General features: G+C 36.0%; 1 protein-coding gene across 1 annotated transcript in view; it reads right to left on the bottom strand.

The window, feature by feature from the left end:
* The window catches only part of LOC128999969 (endoplasmic reticulum-Golgi intermediate compartment protein 3-like), a 40,368-nt gene extending 21,019 nt beyond the window's left edge, over positions 1-19,349 (bottom strand). The window contains exons 1-8 of the mRNA XM_054426788.1: positions 19,123-19,349; positions 17,696-17,857; positions 12,172-12,291; positions 10,924-10,946; positions 7,225-7,295; positions 2,251-2,416; positions 418-475; positions 11-139 (exon numbers count right to left, since the gene is read on the bottom strand). Coding sequence (XP_054282763.1) covers positions 11-139; positions 418-475; positions 2,251-2,416; positions 7,225-7,295; positions 10,924-10,946; positions 12,172-12,291; positions 17,696-17,857; positions 19,123-19,231 — 838 coding nt within the window. The 5' untranslated portion in view covers positions 19,232-19,349. The remainder of the gene's footprint in view (positions 1-10; positions 140-417; positions 476-2,250; positions 2,417-7,224; positions 7,296-10,923; positions 10,947-12,171; positions 12,292-17,695; positions 17,858-19,122) is intronic.
* Between the last annotated feature and the right edge of the window lie 5,716 nt (positions 19,350-25,065).

Here is a 25,065-nt window from a genome sequence, read left to right as displayed (position 1 = left end):
GATTCATTACCTTCGGTTGCTATCGACCGCGAGTTGTCCAGCGGGTTGACTCCGGCCAGTTTGGTTTTGCCGAAGGATAAATGACGAATGATGTGTGATGTGTTGAATGCAGACGATGAAAACGGTTGGACATCGTGCACTGTAAGACGACAAAGTTGACTTAGCGGAACTTTAAAGATTAATAGCTTGAAAGTAATTAACTTTTTGATGAACTTAAGTGTTCATTTTAAACACTTTTGATGAGCTTAATCTTTCATTTTAAATTGCTAGAAATTAAGTTATGTCAATGAATTATGGTAATACTATAGACTTCAATAACTTTAGGAACCTAAATCATGACAGGTTATCCTATAACTTAAGAGGTTTTATAAATGTGGTTAGTAACACCAAAACTCGTATTTTCTCTCATTTACTCACCATGTACGTGATTCACTGAAAAACTTTGTCCTGGAGCCACATGAAAACTTCCTCCCACCTGCAACAATGAGTCTGTTTTATTGGAAGTCTTATATATGTTCATACAAGTACTGTATGTTGTGATCCTACTCGCATTATAATTAATTACAATTGTAAAAAGTTGCTGCGTAATTGGTAAATATGCAGTTATAGAACTGGTCAAATGATAAGTCCATTTGATAAGATGAACACTAATCCAGTCCAAAACCTGGTTTTGTCTCATGTCAACTTGCAGTAGAAACCATAACCAATGTTAATGATGACAACTTTGTTCAGAACTTCAATAATTATTGGATAAGACAGTTTACGAGAGATTGTAATCATACTGCTACAGTAAGTGTTTGGATTATCTAAACAGTTATATTTGTTTAAGGAAAGGCTCTACGCCAGGATTTTAAATTGTAGAAAAAGGAGGATAGCAGCTAGCTTACCTTGAAAGTGTGGGTAGGCCATAGAACAAGTAGAAAAACACAATATTTCGTCCCCTAAGGGACTTTGTCAAGTGTAACTCTCTCTACACTTGACAAAGTCCCTTAGGGGATGAAATATTGTGTGCATAGTGTTTTTCTACTTGTTCTATGGCCTACCCACACTTTCAAGGTAAGCTAGCTGCTATCCTCCTTTTTCTACAATTTTAAACACTTATATTGACAGAGGAATATCAGAAAACAGATTTTCATCATCAAGTGGTGAGTCTAAAAGTAAATATACAATACATATTCAAACAAAAATTAAGGTTTTAAAAAACTGTGGAACTGTCAAACAATTTTTTTTAGTAACAAAGTATCGTTTGAAAGTAGCACTGGTATATAAACCTAAATTTTTGCTTAGTTTAAAGATCCGGATGCTATGTTTATTGGCCATGCCTATTGCATAACTGTTATGCATAATGACAGTAAAGTATTTCTGATTCCATCATAGAGGATTAAAGAAAGTGAAGAGTTTTACACTGGTTATCGTAGGATTATCTGATTTTTCTATTTGATGCTGTTGTAAATGTCATATCCATTTGTTCGATTAAAAGCCCAGCTAGACCACCAGAGTAAGTGATGATTTAGGCCTGTATTACACAAGTCAGTCAAGTTGAGCAACATCTGATAGCCAACTGCTTGTCCTTTTACCAGGCATTGGTTCTTATAGAACTTACAACACAAAGGCAACTAGTTTTGCTGCCAACTTCTTAGTTATGGGGCCAGGCGACCGCAACCACAGCTACTAGCTGTTTGGTCTGCTTGCGCTTCTGTGTACCATACAAATAATCTAACTTAATTAATAAATTGTAAATTGATTTACAGTAGAACCCGTAATATCCAGCCTCGGTTTCTCTGTTTTACCAGGAGGTTGATCTAGTCACTTCTAGTTTTATGCCCTAAACTACGACTCAAGCCCTCTCACGGTTTGTCTGTTTGTTTACATTTTACTGTGTTCACTACTTACTTGAGTTAGTATGACTAACCTCTAAACAATTGGTTGATTATTTACGGGCAGTTTAGAAGGCTATAGTACGGTAATTGTTTTGTCAAACAAACAAAAAACTTAAGTTTATGGCCTATTTTAAGGCCTAATAATCTTCAAAGCCAATTTATTACGATTACATTTTTACCTCCATCTTTATTTAGATATGAGTTTATGTTAACTTATCTGAATTCATCGATGACACATTATTGTTAGGCAGGCCTATAATCATAGTTTCTTTATTAGATTGGTAGTATCTGACCAGAAACTCAGCCCGTGGTGGCCAGATATGAGCGGTTCTACTTTATATAAAGTGTTGAAATAAATACATCAACTTACCCGATTAACCTCCAGATACCCATATATTTGACAGCCTTCCTTGAGAGCCCGAGCTACCTTCTCTGCATCTTGAGTAGACCTACATTGCTCTACTTTATCAATCTCTACTAGAGACCATCTCTTCAGTTCATACGCTTTCTTCACATCTTCGCACGTGTTACAGCAACTGAAAAACGTCAAGGAGAATAATTTATCTACCGTACTGTTTCTGATGCAAATCCATGCTAGGTAAAAATACATTTTACTAAAGTTCACGGTTTCATAACAGTGTTGTTTAATGATTGATAATAAAACTGGAAATATAGTCCGGCCATAGGCTCATACAAACAGTGTGCCGCATGGGGCCCCTCGCTTGTGACAAAAAAAAATTATCATCCATTGTTGGTCATTCAACACATATTTATGTTGTACTTTATTTGTTACAGCACCAATATTTTGTGCCGTACAAATTTTAGAAAATCACCCTCAATAATCACCGTTTGTTTTTGTGTCCTTGTTTCATGAAAAATAAATCGGAATTGATGAACATGACCACAATATTGCGGATATTGCCTCCATTACTACAACCTTGGGTAATCATCGCAGATGAGTTTCAGATCACGAAAAATCATTACGGATGTTACCTTGACAATGGGATCATGGATGTTGCCATGATTACTGAAGCTAATCTTGAATGTTGCCGAAATCACGGGAAATCACCTCAAATGCTGCTGTGATCGAGTAAAACCTGTCACAATACTTCTCTTAAAAATCTTCCTTGCATAATCAAAAATATCTTATAAACTTTTCCTCATTCTCTTCAAATCTTGCATAAGGTGATGATTCATTTTTTCCATTCATTTTTTTTTATAAATGGGATATACCCAATGTTTCCTATTACCTATTGAGCACAACAGCACCAAATCTAAATCATTATCAATGGAATCACCATCCTCCTATAGCCATGGAATGCATTTATAGAAATCACGGCTGCGCCACACTAAGTTGTTACCATCGATATATAACTACTACTGGATTGCGTGCTGTCCATAAGAGCTGTGTAGAGAAATTCGGTCGCGTACAGGTGTGTGTGGCGGGACGTATCGCGGTGTTGCAGGCGCCCGGTAGGGGCAAAACAGCAACTCGCGCCGCCGCCCCCTGCTATTCCCACCAACGAACTATCCCGCCAAAAAATTATTCCGCCACTAGCAAACCCCGCCAAATCTATAATAGTTTTATTTAACAATTCGAGGTCATGTACGAAGAAGCAAAAGTAAACCACCTGTGAACGAATCATCCTGCCAGTTATTAGTGAGACTCGGGCGCTTTCACGTGGTAGTTTGGTTAGCAATGTATGAATTAATGAAATATGAAATAATGATTTATTCCACCATAATTACATTACATACAAATGAAATAAAAACTTGGAATTACGTTACCACAGCATCTAGTTAATGTGACAACGTTCAATAAAAATTAACAATATAAAGTACATTCTATAAACTTTCAGCCCAGTCCACACATGAAAAACACCTTGACGCTCTCTGTGGCGTCTTGATGACAGTTGTTAAATTAAACAAAATAACAATATTATTACAATAATAGATATTTACAATAAAAATATATTAAAAAATAAATCCTATATAAGCAGTATAAAATCATGTAAATCAACAATTTAAAACATGATATGCTGATTTGATAATTACAATACAAAACGTTAAATTTGCAAAGATTTAGAAGAAAAAATCTTTATGTTACAACACTATTTAAAAAATCTATATTTGGCATCTCAATTAACCACTTTTTTTTATAGAAAATGACTTTAAATTTGCACTGCTTTTGATATCGTGAGGTAATAGGTAGAAATATTTTGGCCCACTGTACTGATAAGATTGTCTAAATATTGATTTGTTTACTTTGGGCAATCTAAATAATCTTTGACTGTTGCTTCTTGTGTTGTATGAAAGATTGTTTGTTCCATCATTCCCACTTCGAATATAAAATACCCCCGCCGCAGCAAACCTGCCGACTAAGCGAATTTCCATTTGTTTGAATAGATTTTCAGTTAAATATATTTTAATAACATTAGGTTTAACGAGTACCTAGGTTTGCTGCTACAAGGAAACTAACAGTGTGTTTTTGAGTAAAATATTGATAGCTTAGTACAAAATAAATAAATTTTGCCAAGTTTGATCAAAATATATCCATAAACAAGCAAACTACAACATTTGACAATATTCTCCATAAGAATAACATGGGAATTTTAAATTTACAATTTTTTTAATTTTCTCCGTTACTAATAATTGAACAACAATACTTTTACATACTAAACTATTTGTTTTTTTAAGCTTTTTAAAAAGGTCTAAAGAGAAATCGGGAAATTTTGTGTTTTGAGGGTCAAAAGTGAGAAAAACCAATTTTTACCCCATAAAACCCCCCGTAAAGCCCCGTTCCCATGGTCCGATCGTGCTGGTTCGCGAACTCATTCCCCGCGAAGTTTATCCCGCTTTACACCTTTAAACCAAATTTCATCAAAATCGGACAAAAATTACTCAAGTTATCGAGTTCACGGACGTATATATATATATATATATATACACGTCTATATATATATACATATATAAAAATTTGAACGAATGGTGTTTTTGGCCTCTGGGGACATCAAAATGAAAAACTAAATCGGTCCCGGGTCTAGGTCTTACCGTGCCACCTACGGTAATAGCTACTTCCCTATAGGGAAATTCGCTAAAAGTCTTAATCTATACTTATAAAAGGCAAAGCCCTCACTGACACACTCACTCATCACTAATTCTCCCACTTCCCATTTACCTAGGAGGCTGAAATTCGGTACACCGATTCTTTGGGCATTAAATAGGAAAACTAAGTAGTTTTTATTCTGATCGGGCTTTCGGGCTCCGCCCCAGTGGCTCTGGAGATTCCCATGTTAACCTTATGATTTTTCATATTGAAAAGGAATTAATGAATCTTAACAGCTGTTTCAATTAAACAAGTTGGTTCTGTTCTATGATGTTCAATAGCATTAAAGTTACAAGGATTACCAACAGGGTGCAGCACTATTATTTTTTTAAATTTATGACAACAGCTAATTTGCAACCAAAAGGTGAGTGAGCGTAGCGAACGAACTTCTACCTGGAGGCGAGTTAGCGTAGCAAACGAGCTAACCTGAAGGCAAGTGAGCGCAGCGAACGAGCTCCAACCCAAAGGTGAGTGAGCGTAGCGAACGAACTTCAACCAGGACGTGATTGAGCCATGCGAACGAGCTCATCTTGAAAATTAAGAAATTAAACGGGGCAAAGCCCGCGGGTACAGCTAGTACTTTATATAAGAACAGGTGTTGAATTGGAAGTATTTTTAAATGGACAAATAATGGATAGGAGCTATCTCTCTTCTGAGACGGAAGGTCAAAATTCTTCAACCGCGGATAAACAGAAGAGATGCTAGGATAAAATCCATGCGTGAAATGATTGTAGTGTTTAAGAAAAAACTTAAAGCACCTGATAGGTTAATAGAGGTTTTAGAAGAACAGTTTTCAGGATTTCCGTTAGATTTAATTGCCCATTCTATGAAAACTAGTAACACCAGTAAATTCAGGACCGTGTATTCAGAAAAAATGAAAGAATTTGCACTCACTGTCTATTTTTACAGTCCTAAGGGATACAAATACAGAGACAACGGCAATTAATAATTGCGATATTGATGACTGTGAAGAAAACGATGTAATTGACTTTCGAAGAGTGGTATCTGCGGAAAGTGGATCATACTACAAGAATAATGTATTATATTATATGTCTGGTTTTATTGTTAGAAAAATATTAGGTACAGTAACATGTGAAGAATGTGTTAGTCTTTTGACAGCTGACGAATGCAATTTAAGTAGCTACACCCATATGTCTAATGTTGACTTTGGAGAGGACACGCACGAAATTAAGCTGATAAAGTTAATCAGATTTTTTTTTAATAATTTGCTACAGTCATGCTGAAGAGCAAACCATTGCACTGTCAAAAGTTGGTATTCGTCTAAAACTAACAAAATTAGTACTTTTTAATCACGCGTGAAATGTAGGCTACTCTGTGTGGTACTGTATTCAAATAAATGGTTTTTATACAACTGTATTGTATTTTTATTGTTTAATTTATCAACCTTTTTATAAAACCCATAACCCAAACCATCCAAGCAATTTTTTAAATACAAATACTATGTTATCGCCCAACTTTATAACAATGTAAATACACGTTGTATTGTATAGCAATTATTTGATTACTAACTTATATACTTTCGGTTTTTAATATAACTAGATAATGAGTCCAAATATCCCCCGATGAACATTTTTCGTGAATCAATAGTTAAAATAGGGTAAACAAATGCAATCACAGCGTCAGTGCGATGTAAAACCCAAGCACCGTGCGGGTTTCTTGCCCCTTTCTTGCCCCTACCCGACGCCTTCAAGTGCAGAACGCAACCACTGATTTCGGCTCGGGCTAGCGAGCTCAGCCAGCAATCCAGTAGTAGTTATATATCGATGGTTGTTACATACTATTTCACAGCACCAAAGTAGTGGAGGAGGGAAGGGATAGTCCACCTGTTTGCGGGCTCCTGCGACCGTGTGCGTTGCAAAAAAAATCTGTCCGCCTGCAGGGGTCCATTCTCATGAGTCTGTTTGTGTGTGTGCCGGTCTTAACACTAACCAAAACATAGGCGAGACTTTGGATTACCTGATAATTAAAGTCATTTACAGTAATACAAATACATCCCCTTCTCGTCTGATCCATTATTAGTCACACGGGATGAGTAATAATATATTTTTTTAATACTATAGTTAAGCTTTATGACATGAAGACTTTTAACACATATTGCATTTGCTCCCCTAAATTCAATGTTCAAAAAAATAATTTCATATAGTTTATATTAATACTGTATGGAAAATAATAGAAAAAGTTGTCTAAACGTCGAGTTAAACTACAAAACTGACTTACGTAATATTTCTTTCTGGATTTTCAGCACCATAACAGCTTCCACACTTGGGCAAAGCAATTGCGGTATCATTCTGAAAATTTAAATTACAACTTTAAAAACAAAATTGTTGTTAATTGAATTCCAACAAAGCTGAGAACGCACCTTTGTAGGATGTTATGAGTGCATAAGGAATTTCAATTTGAACACCCTAGTGTGGTAAAATCATTAAATTAAAGACTCTTTATTACAACATATTTTGATAAACATAAATAGGGTTTGTAAAATGCAACTAAAAATCAATACTTTTGGCCCTAAACACCAAGATATTTACCTAGTTACTTACTTACTTGGTATGTTCACTGCCAACTTCTAGGAAAATTACCCAACAATTTTAAGGCCCCGCCCATCAATATGGTAAGACCGCCGTTAGTAATAACAAACATGTAAACATAAACATTGTGCAGATACTCCAAATAAAATTGTGCAACAGCTGTCTTGGTAGTCCGGGACTGCAGTGTTACGTATTTTGTCTCACATTGCACAGGTACTTGTTTTATTCCTCTAAGTTCTAGCCCAGAATTGTTTTCCATATCAATTCAGGCCAGGTCTAGAAAGGATTATGACATTATCTCTTAGATAAAATCCATTAGTGATTGGCGGGATTTGAATAAGGTACCTTGGGGACCGAATCTCAGGTGATTCAATAATTATTTTATAACGTCTCATTCTTTTCAAGTTCTCAACTTTATTTTGGACTCAAACCGCGATATTGTTAATTTGTTATCTATTACTATTGTAAAGAAGAGGTGGTGTCTGTCTGTGTGTAAAAAGATCCACTTCTGGAGGTGTCGTCAGAATATGTTACAAACATTAAACACAAAACAATAACAGATATGCCTATCAATTCACACGTGTACATTGCCGCGGGCAGGACTGGAAGTAAACTGAATCAGGTTATGACGGACCGACGTGGTCTCTGGATTGTCGTCTGTGTTATCAAAAGCTGTCATTAGACTAATTGTAGTGACGGAGGGTAGTGTTGAAAATATAATGGCATTCTGTTCTATTTCTAATTTAAGAATATTAAACACACATCTTGTTTCAACAAACTCTATTTCCAAACTAAACCAATGTTTACAAAAACATGTTTACAAAAATCATCTGTCAACAAAAGATATTTAAACACAAATAAATCATATGACTAAAAGAACAGACTTAATACAACATCCCGCCTCAAGATGTCTACATCTTCATGAAGCTCGGTACCGCCTCGGTATCTTGATGGACCTTCCGTAACGGGTAACTGTGCTAGCGTCTGGACGATCACGTGAGTTAGATGGACAATTGAGGACCGTAGATGAACAGTTTGAAAGAATACAATCTTCTCCGTAGTATCGTGCAGGAACTAAGAACTTCCGGTTTCGTCGAATGGTTCTCTTGTCAGTGTCCACAAGGTAGGAACGTGGTTCGTTCAATTTCCTGACTACTTTACCATGTCTACGTAGATCTGTGATCCATACCATGCTTATAAGCCCTAACACTTGGTTTCCACAGCTTGCTTTTACCTCCTGGGCCCAGGCTCTGTTATTGTTTTCTATATTCCCGATGAAAATCTCAGGAACCTGTAGATCTCCACAGTCTGAAACTTGCTGTTCGATTTCTTTAACGACGTTTTTGTTTTTTCTCATCCACTTTTCGCGGTAGGGACAGCATCGAAAAAAATGTCCAATCTCGGGACATTTGTCACATTTGGCTTTCCTAGCAGGACATTCGGCCAGTGATCCGTGCCAATTATAACCACATTTCCTGCACTTCTTTGTATTTTCTGCATCCTCGATGTATTTCTGATCACAAACTCCTTCAGTCCGATTCGGTTTACCGTTTTTAACTGACGTTTTATTTACCAAAAAAACATTAGTATTGGCGAGTTCACATTTTTGGCGTTCTAGCTCCTCATGTTGGCGCAGGGTATTAATTTTTTTCTCCAGAGTCAATTGAGAGTCCAGCTGGAGTCTATCACTTAGAGCCTCATCTTTCATACCAATAATGAGGACGAGAAGCATCATCTCATCATTTAGTTCACCCCATGCACACGTTTTCGCAAGGCCATGCAAATCTGTTATAAATTTTTCAGATGGATCACTACCTTGCTTGTGTCTCAAAAATTTTGATCTCTCATAAATTATATTCCGTCTTGGCACAAAGTATTCATCAAAGGCCCGAAGAGTCTCGTCATAAGTATTAGGTTTTGGTGAAAACGAATCGAAAATATCTTCACTTCTACTACCCATTGTAAACAAAAGTACATCGATTTGCCGAGCGTCGGAAGTGCTATCCAGACCGCAACCCCATCTGTACCTTTGAAAGCGATTCCTCCAGGAATGCCACTCATTCGGAGTAAAAGAGAACGTTTCCGGAGTTGGTAACGTGATATTGATCATCGGAGTAGTAGTACACATAACTGCATTATTTTCTCGGTTCGTATGTACCAATGCAAATCCTCGTGACTCATCTTTAGTCTTTCTAGAGTCCCTTTCTGAAACGTAGTTGAGTTCACTTTGGGTGTCGTCCTCACCGTTGTCCTCATACCTTTGCCTCCGAGTACCGGTATTTCGTTTTTTTCTGCCCTTACTTGACATTACGTGTGGTTTTAGACTTTCAGTTCGATAAAAATCCACTAAGCTGCCACCATGTTCTATTTCTAATTTAAGAATATTAAACACACATCTTGTTTCAACAAACTCTATTTCCAAACTAAACCAATGTTTACAAAAACATGTTTACAAAAATCATCTGTCAACAAAAGATATTTAAACACAAATAAATCATATGACTAAAAGAACAGACTTAATACAACACATTCATAATTGAGTTTTCCATTCAAAATTATTGACAATAATAACCAATTTAAATGCTGGATAAAAATGATGGTCTCGACATTCTACATTACTGCAGAAAAGGAAATTTATTAAATACTTTGGAAGAGTTTGAAATATATAAATACATAAAACTACGGACAGCACATAAATTTTGAATGAAAGCACTCAATTAATTATGAATCCCATTATATTTTCAACACTATTCTCAGCACTACATCCAATATCAAGACAATCCAGAGACCACGTCGGTCCGTCATAACCTGATCCTGATTTAGTTTACTTCCGGCGACGGCAATGTACACACATGAATTGATAGGCATATCTGTAATCGTTTTGTGTTAAATGTTTGTAACGTATTCTGACAACACTTCCAGAAGTGGATATTTTTGTAAGCCTGATGATGGTGAAGTTAAAGAACCGCCAAAACATATTATGTACAGTACCAAGTAAAATTCTACACTACCGTACATGTTAAGGATTGTCTGACAAGGTGTGTTTTTTTTTTTTACCATTCTTAGAAGCAATCTTAATTACAAATGGCAAAATGTTGTTGGTGTTAATGCGTGTTGAAAAACTTTTTCGGGCTGCTTATACAAAATTATATATTCATTATGACAGCTAGCAAAACAACATCCCCCCCAAAATTCCTGTGGCGCAAACACGCCACAGTACCCCCCTCTGGGCACCCCTGGTAGGAGTGCATCCATTTTTAAGGCATTTTCAGTTAACCAACATTGTCTCTTTTGCATATTGACCCCGTTGCAAGGCAATACCAAAAAGGAAAAGGTTTGTAGGATGGAGTTTAAAATGAAAGGAAACTTAAATTAAATTAGGCCCTACCTGTGATTTATGCGTCCCAAGTTCTGAAACACAAACCAGTATTGTTAAAAAATAAAACTGAAAAAAGTCAACCGTATACCTATATATATTATCATTACAAAAACATTTGTCCTTATGAAAACAAGTAAAATTTCACAGCCTTCTATTATCAGGCATCTTCTGATTAACAGGTAACTGCTTGGATGATTGGTAGCCATTAGACTGATAGGCAACCTTTTCAATTAAAAAGATCCAAAATTAATTTTTGGTTGCCAGGTATAACTAGTTTCTAGGGATGGACGAGATTGGATTTTTAGTTCGAGACGAGACAAGACAAGATTTTTTATTTCTCATAAAATTTCGAGACGAGATCGAGACGGGATTTCCCTTCTCATACACAACGGGAAATGCATGTTCAAAATTGTTACCTGATTTTGTAACATTGTTAGATGACTGTTTAAATACATTCCCATGTTATTCTTATGGAGAATAAGTCAACTGTTGTAGTTTGCTTGTTTATGGACATATTTTGATCAAATTTGGAAAATACATTAATTTCTTACTAAACCGCAGTACCTTTTAATATTTTACATAAAAAACTTTTTTACCCTCCCTGTTGCAGCAAACCTAAGTACTCATTAAACTAATTCTGTTTAAATAGGGAATAAATGTGATATTTTTAAGGAGACATTTTAGTTTAAATCCAATCAGGCAAATGGAAATTCGCTAAGTCTGCAGGTTTGCTGCGGCGGGGGTATTTATAGTAATAAAACATTCCTCACACTGCTTACACTTAACAAAACATCTCAAATGTTATTAAAGTAATATTATTAAATAATTAAAGAGTAATATTTACATTTAAAGAATTAATTAAATAAGAACGCCTTCGCAAAGGAAACGCAACTACAACACGCTCCTGTATTGCGGGTATTGCATTGACTTTCTGCAGGCGTTTTTAATTTTTTTTTTTTTTTCTCGTCTCGATAAAAATCTCGGCCAAAAAGAAATCTTGTCTCGTGTAACGAGATTTAAAATTTCCCGAAATTTCGAGACTTGACCATCCCTACTAGTTTCCCAATCACTTATTTTATAGTCGGATTGGTAACATTACAAATGCCTTAAGACCAAAAAAATTATGAAGAAAAACCATTTTGTTACAGTAAACTATACCCATCCTATAAAATAATGAACAATATGTTTATCCTGTTAACAAAAATGTCTTATACATTGTAAACACGGTAATTATAATTTATATTTGTTATATCTTACTCTCTTCCTTCTTGGGATCTTCAATGGGGTTTCCAGCAAGATCTAAACGTCGTTTGAATATACTATGTTCAATATGTAAATGTTGTTCGCCAGAAGAGTCCATTGCATCAAGGGCAAGGTCTGTAAAACAAATATAATCTTATAAATTACAAAAGACTATAATTCAAACGATAAATTTTACCAAGATTATTGCTGCAGGGTAATTTTAATCTTACATTTTAATCACTGTCATACCCATTACTCATCCCATGTTTCATAGTTTTTACTAGCTTTCATAGTAAAGCTGATCCATACAGGCAGTCAGCGAACATAAGAAGTACTTAAGAACAATTGAGCAGGGTATCCCTGGGAATCTCCGTTATTTCTGGAGTCACGTCAACACTCTAAAAAAGTCTTCCACAATACCATCCCGTCTTGTCTACAATAGTTCCATCGCAACTGAAGCTGACGACATGTGCAACCTCTTCAAGAATTTCTTTTCTTCAGTTTTTACAAAGCCAACGGAATCATTTGATGTGTCAACCTTTGGTCACCTTGGAGACTCCCAAACTTTAAGGTTTAGCCCACGTGAAATCTTTGAGAAACTTGAAAAGCTCGATGACACTAAAGGTTGGGGTCCTGATGGCATACCTCCAAGGGTATTGAAACACAACAGGTGTTTACTGGCTCCACCAATCTGTGACATATTTAATGCCTCAATGGACTCTGGTATCTTTCCTGATGCATTCAAAAGGGCTTATGTGGTACCGATTCATAAGACTGGTCCAGTTGAAAATGTTGCTAACTATAGGCCAATCTCGATTCTTTCCTCTATATCTAAAGTATTTGAAGACCTTGTCCTTGATCGAATCAAACATAAACTTGCAGGGATTGTATGCTCTCAACAGCATGGTTTTACAACAGGAAGATCAACAGTGTCTAACTTGATTCTTCTCCAAACCCGAGTTCAACAAGCCTTTGCCTCAAACAAACAACTTGATGCTGTTTATTTGGATTTCTCCAAAGCCTTCGATACGGTGGACCACACCCTTCTGCTGCGGAAAATTCAAGACCACGGCTTTGGAAACAAATTCGTCAGGTGGCTGGCCAGTTATCTGTCTGACCGTCGTCTCAATGTCAAGTATGCGTCGGCTCTCTCCTCTGAATTTGTTTCCTCTTCAGGGGTACCCCAGGGATCGTTACTTGGTCCGTATCTCTTCACAGTCTTCATAAATGACCTCCCTGACGCACTTCAGAACGAATCTCTGCTTTTCGCTGACGATGTAAAGATTTTCTCCACTATATCTTCTTTTGATGACTGCCTCCGGATTCAGAGAGATCTGACTAGTCTTGATTGTTGGTGTGTGGACAACAGGATGAATTTGAATATCAAGAAGTGCCAAGTCATTACTTTTCATCGCTGTAAAGTCCCTATAAACTACAATTATTCAGTTCGCAACATAAATATTGACCGAGTGCAGCAAGTTAAGGACCTCGGCATCATCTTGACGCCCTCATTGAACTATCAAGCTCATGTATTGGATTTATGCTGTAGAGCAAACAGAACGCTCGGTTTCATCTTCCGTTTCTCAAAGCAGCTCAGCGGTTCAGAAGCTCTAAAGTCCCTTTACTGTGCCTTGGTGAGGCAAACTCTCGAATATGGTTCACCAATATGGAGTCCTCATCAAAAGTTACTAATAAATGAGCTGGAGAAAATTCAACGAAGATTTGTTCGAATGGTGGGCTTCAAGATGGGATTCCCATACCTTCAGGTGCCCATTGACACTATATCCCTGGCACTTGGTCTTCAGTCGCTGGAGGAACGTAGACTCATTGCTGACACGGTCCTGCTGCACAAGATTATCAACGGAAGAGTCGACTGTCCTGACATGCTCCGCCAAATCCATTTCAAGACTCCTTCCAACACAAGGTCGACTGATCTGTTTATCAAGCAACAGCACCGCACTAGCTACTCAGCAAACAGCACGATGGTTCGAGTCCAGGGAGCTGGCAACAAAGTGACAAGGCATGTTGACTTTTTTCAAGACAGCGTAACTACACTCAAAAAGAAGATCAATCTCAGTCAGTCCTAATTAAAAATTGTTTTTCTTGTACCATTCAAACAAATACTACTTGTCTGTTAAAAATTTTCTCTTTTGTCTTTGCATTTAACTTTAGGTTTGTCGTTGCTCTTTAATCAATTAATTTATATTATTCAATCTATATATTTATCTTTCTCATTTGTTATTGTTGTTAGTGGGTTTGTTGTTATTGTTTCATATTTTTTATTTATTGTTGTTGTTCAAATTATTTATTATTAGTTTACCTTTTGTTATTTTGTCAGTTTTTGTTTTGTTTGGCTAGGTTTGGCATTGTTACTGTTGTTTGTTATTAGATCATTATAATGTTGATTTATTTCTAATATATAAGCACAAAATTTGTATTATCAATTAAGTCATCCTGAGTTTAATGTTTTGTTTTGTATGCTGTAAAATGGAGATGTCCGTTGGAAATAAATAAATACAGTACTCCGCTCAGCATGATGGAGAGAGCAAAAGGAATTTGTTGTTACAATTTAGATTATTGCAGACATTTCCCATCATGATTGGTAAAAAAACAAACTTGAAGTTTGAAAACTTTGTCTTTGCTTAATCATGGTGGGAAATGTCTGCAACAATCTAAAATAACATAAAACTTGTTCTGTTATGTCCACCGTGCAACCTGTGTCCATTTGCCCTGTGTTTTAATACCACTGTGTATTAAAATGTCTTTTTAAGTTACTTGATATTTTGGATTTGAAAATGGGTCTTTTAACTGAATCTAGTAATCCCCAATCTACCGTTTTATGACTGAAGACGGACAAAAGTATGTAACCTATTACGTATCTATTTTATGCATACAAAATTACCATAAGAATACCACCTATATAAATAAAATTACAGTTTTGTCTGTACATTGCGTAGAATCATGCAGTTTTTGGTTATTTTTACGTTTCATAGCCTAAGAAAGCCGAAATCAGTCATATTTCAATTTCTGTCCGTCTGTCTATCTGTCTCTCTGTCATTCTGTCTGTAACACCAAAATGTCAATTCACACGGCCTACTCCGAGAAAACTAGAAAACCGATCCAGGGTCAAATATTTTTTCTGTATTCACTGGATTGTTGAGAGTGTCTTTGGCTATTAAAATATGGCCTTACTACTTTGGAAATAACCTCAAAAACTTAATTTTGTGAGATTTCTCTCAAGTTTTATCCTAATGTTTACTACATATGTCATATGAAATAATGAACAGCTGTATGGATTAAGATTCTCACTTCTAGCTGTCACTAATATGTTTACATTGAATGTTGTTTACAAATACTGCAATACTTACAATTACATTTTGTATAAGCAAATCAAAAACCATTCATTTAATCAAGTGTGATAGTTTTGATAACCGGGAAAAATACTGTAAATCAGTATTGTATAGGACTGGGAAACTTACATTTTTAAATAATTGTCACCAATAGCCTACAATCGAGGATTCCACTCATTAACGGCGTTTCGATGGCTGTTGTATAAAGTAAATAATCACAACTGCAGTGCGTGATCTTTGAGTTTTGTTAACCGGGAAAAATACCGTAAATCAGTATTGTATAAGATGAGGAAACTTACATTTTTAAATCATCGTCACCAATAGCCTACAATCAAGGTCCACTCGATAACGGCGTTTCGATGGCTGTTGTATCAAGTAAATAATCACAACTGCAGTGGGTGATCGCGGGTGTTGCTGTGATCCCAGAAGACCTTTACGATTTTGTTGTGATTGTTACGGTGTTTTTTCTGCTAAACTCACTTTTCCAATATGTCACTTTCGGTTTCGACTCATCGCTATTGCGCTGCCATCATTAGACCATACTGCAAACAGGCCTATGGGCCATCTCCTATTACACATAACCACATTTTGGGCACCGGTACTTTTCCCAAGAACCAGTGAGTGTTAGCGAGAGTCACTTTTACAACACAACACACCACTACTTTAAATCTTAGTTATTGTTGCATCTTATAAGTCTTATAGTCTTAGCTTGTGTTGCATCTTTCTTACAGCCGTTTTAAATTTACTTGTTTTCCTTTTAGGTAGAATATTTTTTGATTCCACCCATTGGTGTAGCTAAAATATTACAATCCAAACCAACCTAGTGTAATATATATGAATATGAAAGCAGGAACATAAACATAAACACATTATTTCACTGGCCCGAAGGTAAACATTTTTAAATAGCATACAAATGAGGTTTCCACTTATTGACAGCGCTTCGATGACTGTTGTGTGAAGTAAAATCACAACAGCAGTTTAACCGCAGATGTTTCTGCGATCTCTGAAGATCATTAGGATTTTGTTGTGATTGTAACAGAGGTTTACTCCAATGTGTCACTTTCGGTTTCTACTGCTACTCACTGCTATTGCACTGCCATCACTGCACCGTACCACCGCCAATATGTCTATGGTTCATCTCCAATGGGTACACAGGCCTACCCAATTGCCCGTAACCATATTTTTGAGGTTGGTTTTTGGTACTGTTACTTTTCCTTTTTTAAGTAGCAACACATCACTATTTACAACTTAGTTATTGTTGTTGTTGCATCTTATTTCTTACAATCATATTAAATTTAGGCCTAATAGATGTCTTCCTGTATTCCGTTTTCTGTCTGGATTCCAAAATGTTATTCCATGCTATGAAAATTTTAACACATTAGAGTAAAACATTTTTGAGTAAACCATCATTAATTATTAATGCTTTACGTTGATGACGTAGCCTATCAATAGTTCCTGGCCGGTTTATTGTAAATTACCAATTTAAATAGTTTTTAGTACTTCATATGATATAGTGTACAGTCATTTTGACATTATTTCGAGTCATCTTGGTTTTAAGGAATTATAAATTGTTATTTCTGGCGGCATTATCACATTATCACGATAAGTAAATACGATATGATAACATTTGATGTTACTAACAAAGATTGCAAATACAGTAGGCCTACTTATTTTACCTGTACTTTACTTTGGTTAAAGCATAGTAAATGACCTAATTAAATTCTGTCTTTTTTGTGTATGTCTGTTGTTAACGCATCAGAGTGCTTATTTTTATGTGTATCACGGAAAAGACAAGAGCACAATTGTTCATGAAAATGTCAACAGGAATGAAGTGTGCAGTTGTGAGGTAGTATTTTTTTAAACTACAGTACTTTAAATCCAGTGTGGGAAGTAGCTCTTTCATTTTTACTTAGGGCTATGCATCATAAATCTACAGTGTTTTTTGTTTATTTGTTTAATCATTGGATACAAAATATACTAACTAGATTTATATCCGGGTAACATTTAATTGCTAAGTATTTGTTTTGGCATGAGGTATTGTATTTGCAATGATGTGTATCCTATAATAGTTTTCCCTGCATATCTGGAAAAATGCATACTAAATATGCAAACCAATTGCGGATCTAAGAAGGTTTCAACTGACTACAAGTTCCCCGTTGTAGAACGGGTACACAGCTAGTTATACTTACAATCACACGACACAGCTGGTACCACAATATCTATGTTAATCTGCAGTTTGCTTCCACTAGAAGTATCAACTACTATCATCTCCACTGTTTCTGTGTTGAATGCAAATTCATAGACACGCTTACTCAGCAAAATTGCAATCACTAGCCAACAAAGAATCGAGGCTGAAACAAGACCATGATAGTTAAAACTTATATGAATAAAGTAGGGGGGATCACAAAAGAAGGAGTAATTATAAAAACATTTAAAGTTGGAAACAAATTATATCTTGCAACTTATATTTGCAATTGATCAACGAGGGCTGTCCATAAATTAACATATGCCTAATTAAAGCCTTCAACAAGATGCTGTGGCGGCAAACCAATTTAGGTCAAATCTGCCAACAGTACTGCGAGCTTTACTTCAACCACTGCCATTTTAATATGATCCCACTCGTCTTGTTTGAGGCAGTGAGTACAGTTAGAGATATATTTCATCCGTATTGGGGTTTGACTGAATGAGAGATTGGCCTAACTGCATGGCTATAAGATAAGGCTGCCAAGCACAGCAGTAAATCCTGGTAGTCTAGAACTTGTCGATCAGCTAGCAAAGCTTCCATCACTTAAATGGTATCTCGATGGATATCAATGAACACTATCCTCTTGTGTTGTTGTGCAAACGTCCAAGGCTTTCTTCAACTCCTTTAAAGCCACTTTAGCTCATTTTGTACTTCTAAACAATTTTCTGTAAACACAACCGTCAACTGGGGATGACCAAATACCTACACAGTGTGATTTATACTTGGAGTGAGTGTCGGTTTTCCCCCACACTCTTTTTGTGAGGATTAATTTTTGTTGACTCTTTTTGTAAATAATAATTGATCTTGGAATAATCGATATATCGATCGATATTTTCATTCGGTTGTTTTTGACAACAGACACGGAAGTCAACCCCAATTTTATTGCAAATTGTATTTGATTCTCTGAGTTATTATTTCACAGCTTTGGCCGGGTTTGTTTGAAATTTAATCGCTGTATGCTTTAGGTACTTTCTCACCGGAGGATGAAATTAGATTCTGGATCCTGAAACGTTGTGAAAACTTGGTTCCCTAAACTAATTTTAATGGAAAATGATTGCAGTAATCTCTTGAATACCAATATTTCTTTATCACCAATAATGACATTTAAAAATAGCCTAGGAAGTCTAATCGTTGCATAGGGGTGGGGACATTATAAGAAAGTATATTAGTGCATGGGTCACTAGGGTATCCTGGATTTTAACCTGGAGTTGGAGTGTTGACTACAAGTTTATTTTTAGAAGACTGAATTACAAAAAGCCCCCTGCAATATACTCAGTTGGGATGGCCAAGTTTGTGTTTTAACTGAGCTTTTCTTCCCTAGAGGCATATTACTCATACAAATAATAGACTATCAGAATGAAATATTCTTACCTGTCCCTCCAGAAACAGTTTTAACCCTAAAATCCTCAATGGGCTTTGAATATGCATCTAACTGTTTGAGTGTTTCTATACTAGGCTGGAACTTTTTTAGAAAATTCATTATATTTTTCCACTATAAAACTTAAATTAGCCTTTAAATAAATAATTGATTTAAAATTTTAACCTAATAACATACACGTAAACAAAAATTATTGAAGCAGGCGATACACAGTGAACCCGGTTTGACACTTTGACAATCTGCTTTTTGTAAAACATACAGACCAATTTAATTTGTTGATTGACAGTACATTAGACAACGAGTAAAACTACGTTCATTGATCACGTACTATATCTAATGAGGTTTTTTCCTAAGACGCTAGACACGAGACCCCCAAGCTAGACCTAGGGGTTCGGCATATCACTTTTAGATAAAATCCATTGGTGATTTGGTGGGATTTGAGCCCGGGACCTCTCCCCCCAAAATGAAATCCTGGGACCGCCACTGCTTAAGGAACTAAAGTCCCACGCTCTAACCACTAGACCAGCCCGCTCCCCATATCTAATAAAGTGGATCTTTCCTCCAATATTTTCATACGGTGCTTATGCTATATGCGATTTTTTCAATATAAACTTATATTTTATGGTTTCAGTTATAAATTGGATTTCAGTGCTTAAATGTTATATAATAAAATTAATGGAGGATACACAGGTTAACCATGTTTGTGTGATTGTTCTTAATCCGTTTTTTCCATTTTTTTTATAAGTCATATATAATCACACGAATATATTTTTCAGTCTGTCCCCGACCCGCGGCGCGACTGTATGTTCGTCCAAACACGCCTGTAACGTCTCTATACGTGTTTTAAATGTTTACGTGTGGTGTCAATTACGTGTTTTATGTGTTAATTTATTGAACTATGATGAAGACATCTGGTGGAATACAACACTTCATAAGTAAAAGTACTCAGCTGATGATGACACAACGTGTCGAAACCTGTTTTGACTGAAATCAAATTTATTTATTTATATTTATATTTATTTATTTATTTATTAATTTGGCACATAGCACTAATTGCTCTTTACATCTAAGGTCTAAACACCCTCGCCGCAGCAAATCTGCAGACTAAGCAAACATTTATCTGACATTTATCTATGATTATCACATCACATCAGTTTGGTTTCAGACGGAAACACAGTACCATAGAACAGGTTCACCGAGTTGTTCGTGATACGTCAATGTATGGAAGATAAAAAGTTTTGTTCAGCTGCCTTCTTGGATGTTAGCCAGGCATTCGATAAGGTGTGGCATGTTGGCTTGTTATATAAAGTAAAAAAGTTTTTACCCCATTCGATTTATGGCATTTTAAAATCCTACCTTCAAAACAGGACTTTCCAAATTAAATATCAAGACGTCCTCACTAACCTACGTCCAATCGAATCTGGGATTCCTCAAGGAAGTGTCCTAGGGCCGTTTTTGTATATTCTCTACACAGCAGATCTCCCAGAAAATGAGTTGGTAGAAATTGCTACATTTGCGGATGATACTGCGGTTTTGTCTGTTCATCGTGATCCATTTCAAGCTTCTCTAAATTTACAGCGAAATCTGAACATAATTACTGATTGGTTTAAGACATGGAGGTTCAAAATTAATGAAACTAAATCTGTCCACATTTCTTTTACTCTAAATCAAAGTTCTTGTCCTCCTGTCACAATAAACAACACCCAACTTCCCGAAGTAACTGAGGTTAAATACTTAGGTATCCATTTAGATAGGAAGTTAACTTGGAAAACACACATTTGGAGAAAACGGCAACAACTAAATTTAAAATCTAATCAGTTAAATTGGCTCATCGGAAGAAAATCAAAACTTAGTCTAGAAAATAAATTATTGCTATATAAAACTATATTGAAACCAATCTGGACATATGGAGTGCAACTATGGGGCTCAGCGAGTACTTCTAATATAGAAATTCTCCAACGATACCAATCGACGATGCTGAGGAAGATAACAAATGCACCATGGTATGTCAGCAATAGAACACTACATCAAGACCTTAAGATGCCTACAGTTAAGGACGAAATCATGACCATAAGTGAACGATATATTACGAAATTGGAATCTCATGAAAATCATTTAGCTCTTAACTTATTAAACAACATGGATACAATTTACAGACTTAAGAGGCCATCAATTCTGGACCTGCCCTTCAGATTTTTGTAAAGTGTTTTTATTGAAAGATTTGTTGTTGAGAATGCTTAACAGCTATTTTTAATGTTCCAAAGTCAATTTTTCGTATTATATAGTATTTACTTATTGTTCAATCCCTATAATAGAACAGATTGTAAAGTAAACAAATAAAAAAAAAAAAAAAAATTGAAGTATGATGAAGACATCTGGTGGAATACAACACTTCATAAGTAAAAGTACTCAGCTGATGATGACACAACGTGTCGAAACCTGTTTTGACTTGACTGAAATTCACCATCCAGTATTGAGCCATTGACGTAAGTAATTTGTTCTTACAATAATCATCTACAGCTTATGGGCTTAACAATGAATTTTAATAATCACACGTCTTCGGTACTGAGACATTGACAAACAAGAGACAAGGTATTCAGTGATCAGTGCCGGATTTAGGGTACTTGCGGCCCTAGGCCAAATTACTTGAGCCTGTGGTGGAAATTCCTTGCAATCGCGGAAGTAATAGTGTCCGTGAATATCTCCTATGCATCAAGAGGACATCATCATCGACATCCATGATAGTGGATGAAATCGTGGACATCTCTCCTAAACCAAGTCAAAGCCATCATAGGTATCCGGGACCGCGGCAAATATGTAAACATCCCCCGCGGGCTGCAACAAAGGAACATCATTCTCGACATTCGTGACCGTGGCAAAATCGTGGTCATATCCTGTGAGCTGTGACCTTGAGGACATCATCACCGTCACCCGCAACCGCAGTAAAATCGTGAACATCTCCCGCGGTCCGCAATCACGGGGACATCATCATCAACACTCGCGACCGTGGCAAAATCGTAAACATCTCCCGCGAAGCAGCAATTACGGGGACATCACCATCGACACTTGCGATTGCGGCAAAGTCGTGTTAAAAATATCTCCCGTGGACTGCAATCATGGATGGATTTCATTGATAAATTCATTGCCATCACCATTTCCATATGTTTTAGGTAAATAAACAAGCTGGTTGTTTGTAAGATTTTAATGGTAAATCCACCACTGTGACTGGAGTCTAAACCTTCGCTAAATCATCACGATGTTGTCCCCTGGCGCTGCGGAGTGGGGGAAATGATTCTCCCTCCACCTCCCCTCTAGACGGCGTCCAAACAAGCCCGCGTTGTTTTACATGCATAAACCTATGCTGCAGTTTTTCAATAGGTTAAAAAATGAATATTTATAAAATTAAACTGTCATAAACTAACCTAACCAACCAAACATGCTGATTATATAAAAAAATATATAAAATAATAATCGAATGAAGGTTTACTAATCGAAAAAATAGTTCTGTTCATAAAATAAAATTATAAATGCCTTGAATTCAATTTTAGAATTTATTAATTATAAAATTAAACTGTCATAACCTAACCAAACCAACCAAACTTGCTGATAATGAAAAATCGAACAAGGTTTACTAATAGAAAAAAAAATAGTTCTAAAATTATAATAGCTCAAATTGAATTTTTTATTGTTTTAATTAACAAATTAAACTGTCATAACCTAACCAAACTTGCTGATAATGCAAAAATCTTAGACAAAAAGTTAGTGCTACCGAGAAGATTCGAACCTGGTACCTTCAGATCCTCAGACCGGCACGTTATCCATTAGACCACCGAGGCCGGTGGCTAGAAACCGTATCGTTGCGGTAATAGTGTTCCCTCAGCCAATAGAATGCTTTGCTTCCCCCACTCCGCAGTGCCAGGGGACAACATCGTGATGATTTAGCGAAGGTTTAGACTCTAGTACCACTGTGACGTAGTGTTGCGCTGCCCGTGCTGCAGCATGGCCTGTTTTTTAAAACGTTTTTATTAGCTCGCTTTCTTGTCCGGTACAAATTTTGCAATCAATTTTATACTAACTTCCCGATGAGATAGAGACTTGAAACTTGAAATATAGCTCACAAATGGAAGACAATGCAATATTATATCATTTAATTTTCATATTTCCCTTGGGCTACGCCCCATGGGCTTGTTTTTATTAACTCGCTTTCTTGCAAATTTTGATACTTCCCAATGAGCTAGGGACTTGAAATTTGAAACATAGCTCACAAATGGATGACAATGCAATACTATATCATTTAATTTTCACATTTCTCTTGGGCTACGCCTCATGGGCTTGATTTCATTAGCTCGCTTTCCTACCAATTTTGATGTAAATTTTAAACAAAGTTCCCGATGAGCTAGAGACTTGAAATTTGAAACATAGCTCACAAATGAATGACAATTCAATATTATACAATTTAATTGTAATATTTCCCTTGGGCTACGCCCCATCGGCTTCCGAATTTTCCTTGTTTACATTTTGAAAGAATGTAAATACTGTATATCAATTAATTTAAGTCAGCTGTGAATACTTAAATTTGACAGTTCAAAGAGCAGAGGTTAAGAGGTACAGGTTATGCTCCCAAGAGATTATATATATATATATATATATAAAAGGCAAAGCCCTCACTGACTGACTCACTGACTGACTGACTCACTCACTCATCACTAATTCTCCCACTTCCCACTTACCTAGGAGGCTGAAATTTGGTACACTGATTCTTTAGGCATTAAATAGGAAAACTAAGTGGTTTTTATTCTAATCGGACTCTCGGGCTCCGCCCCAGTGGCTCTGGAGTTTCCCATGTAAACCTAATGAGTACCCATATTTAAATGGAATTAATGAATCATAACAGCTGTTTCAATTAAACAAGTTGGTTCTGTTCTATGATGTTCAATAGCATTAAAGTTACAAGGATTACCAATAGAGTGCAGCACTATTATTTTTTTTTATATTTGACAACAGCTAATTTGAAACCAGAAGGTGAGTGAGCGTAGCGAACGAACTTCAACCCGGAGGCGAGGTAGCGTAGCGAACGAGCTAACCTGAAGGCAAGTGAGCGCAGCGAACGAGCTCCAACCGTAAAGGTGAGTGAGCGTAGCGAACGAACTTCAACCAGGACGTGATTGAGCCATGCGAACGAGCTCACATATGAAGTTAAACGGGGCAAAGCCCGCGGGTACAGCTAGTATATATATATATATATATATATACAAACAAACATTTCAAAATAACGATAAACAATCTAATTGAAGATATAAAGGTGTTTGTTAATAGTTTCAATTGTTATTTATTTAGTATTCTATAAAGTAAACAATAAATTTAATATATTGATAATTTTATAGTTAGTAGGTAGGCCATAAATTCAATCTAATATATAATTATATGAAAAGAAAATCAAATAAACCTTAGATTTCCCACATTCCTCTGTCTTAATCGGATATAGATGCTTGAAATGGACTTAAAACATACACACACACACATTTAAAACTAAAAAGTGGAAAATAATTTATGAATAAAAAACTTTTTTAAAACGAAACGTTTTTAAACGCACTTAAAAGTAGAAAATAATTTATAAATATATGGAGAGTATAAATACTTGTAAAATTTAAAAGGAAAAACGTGGGGTGCATGCAATGGATAATAATACATTAGTTCAATAGGTGAAGGTAATTGTAAATTATCTATTGCATGCACCCCACGTTTTTCGTTTAAAATTTTACAAGTATTTATACTCTCCACATATTTATAAATTATTTTCTACTTTTTAACCGACTTCCCCACTACCAACAAAAGGAGGAGGTTCTCAATTTGTTTTTAGTGCGTTTAAAAACGTTTTGTTTTAAAAAAGTTTTTTATTCATAAATTATTTTCCACTTTTTATTCTAGTGGGGTCT

This window comes from Macrosteles quadrilineatus, unplaced genomic scaffold, assembly GCF_028750875.1.
Source record: "Macrosteles quadrilineatus isolate MER2022 unplaced genomic scaffold, UCM_ALF_1.0 Scaffold_8__2_contigs__length_117827958, whole genome shotgun sequence".
In the NCBI taxonomy this organism is placed as follows: domain Eukaryota; kingdom Metazoa; phylum Arthropoda; class Insecta; order Hemiptera; family Cicadellidae; genus Macrosteles; species Macrosteles quadrilineatus.
This window is presented reverse-complemented; position numbering and strand designations above follow the sequence as displayed.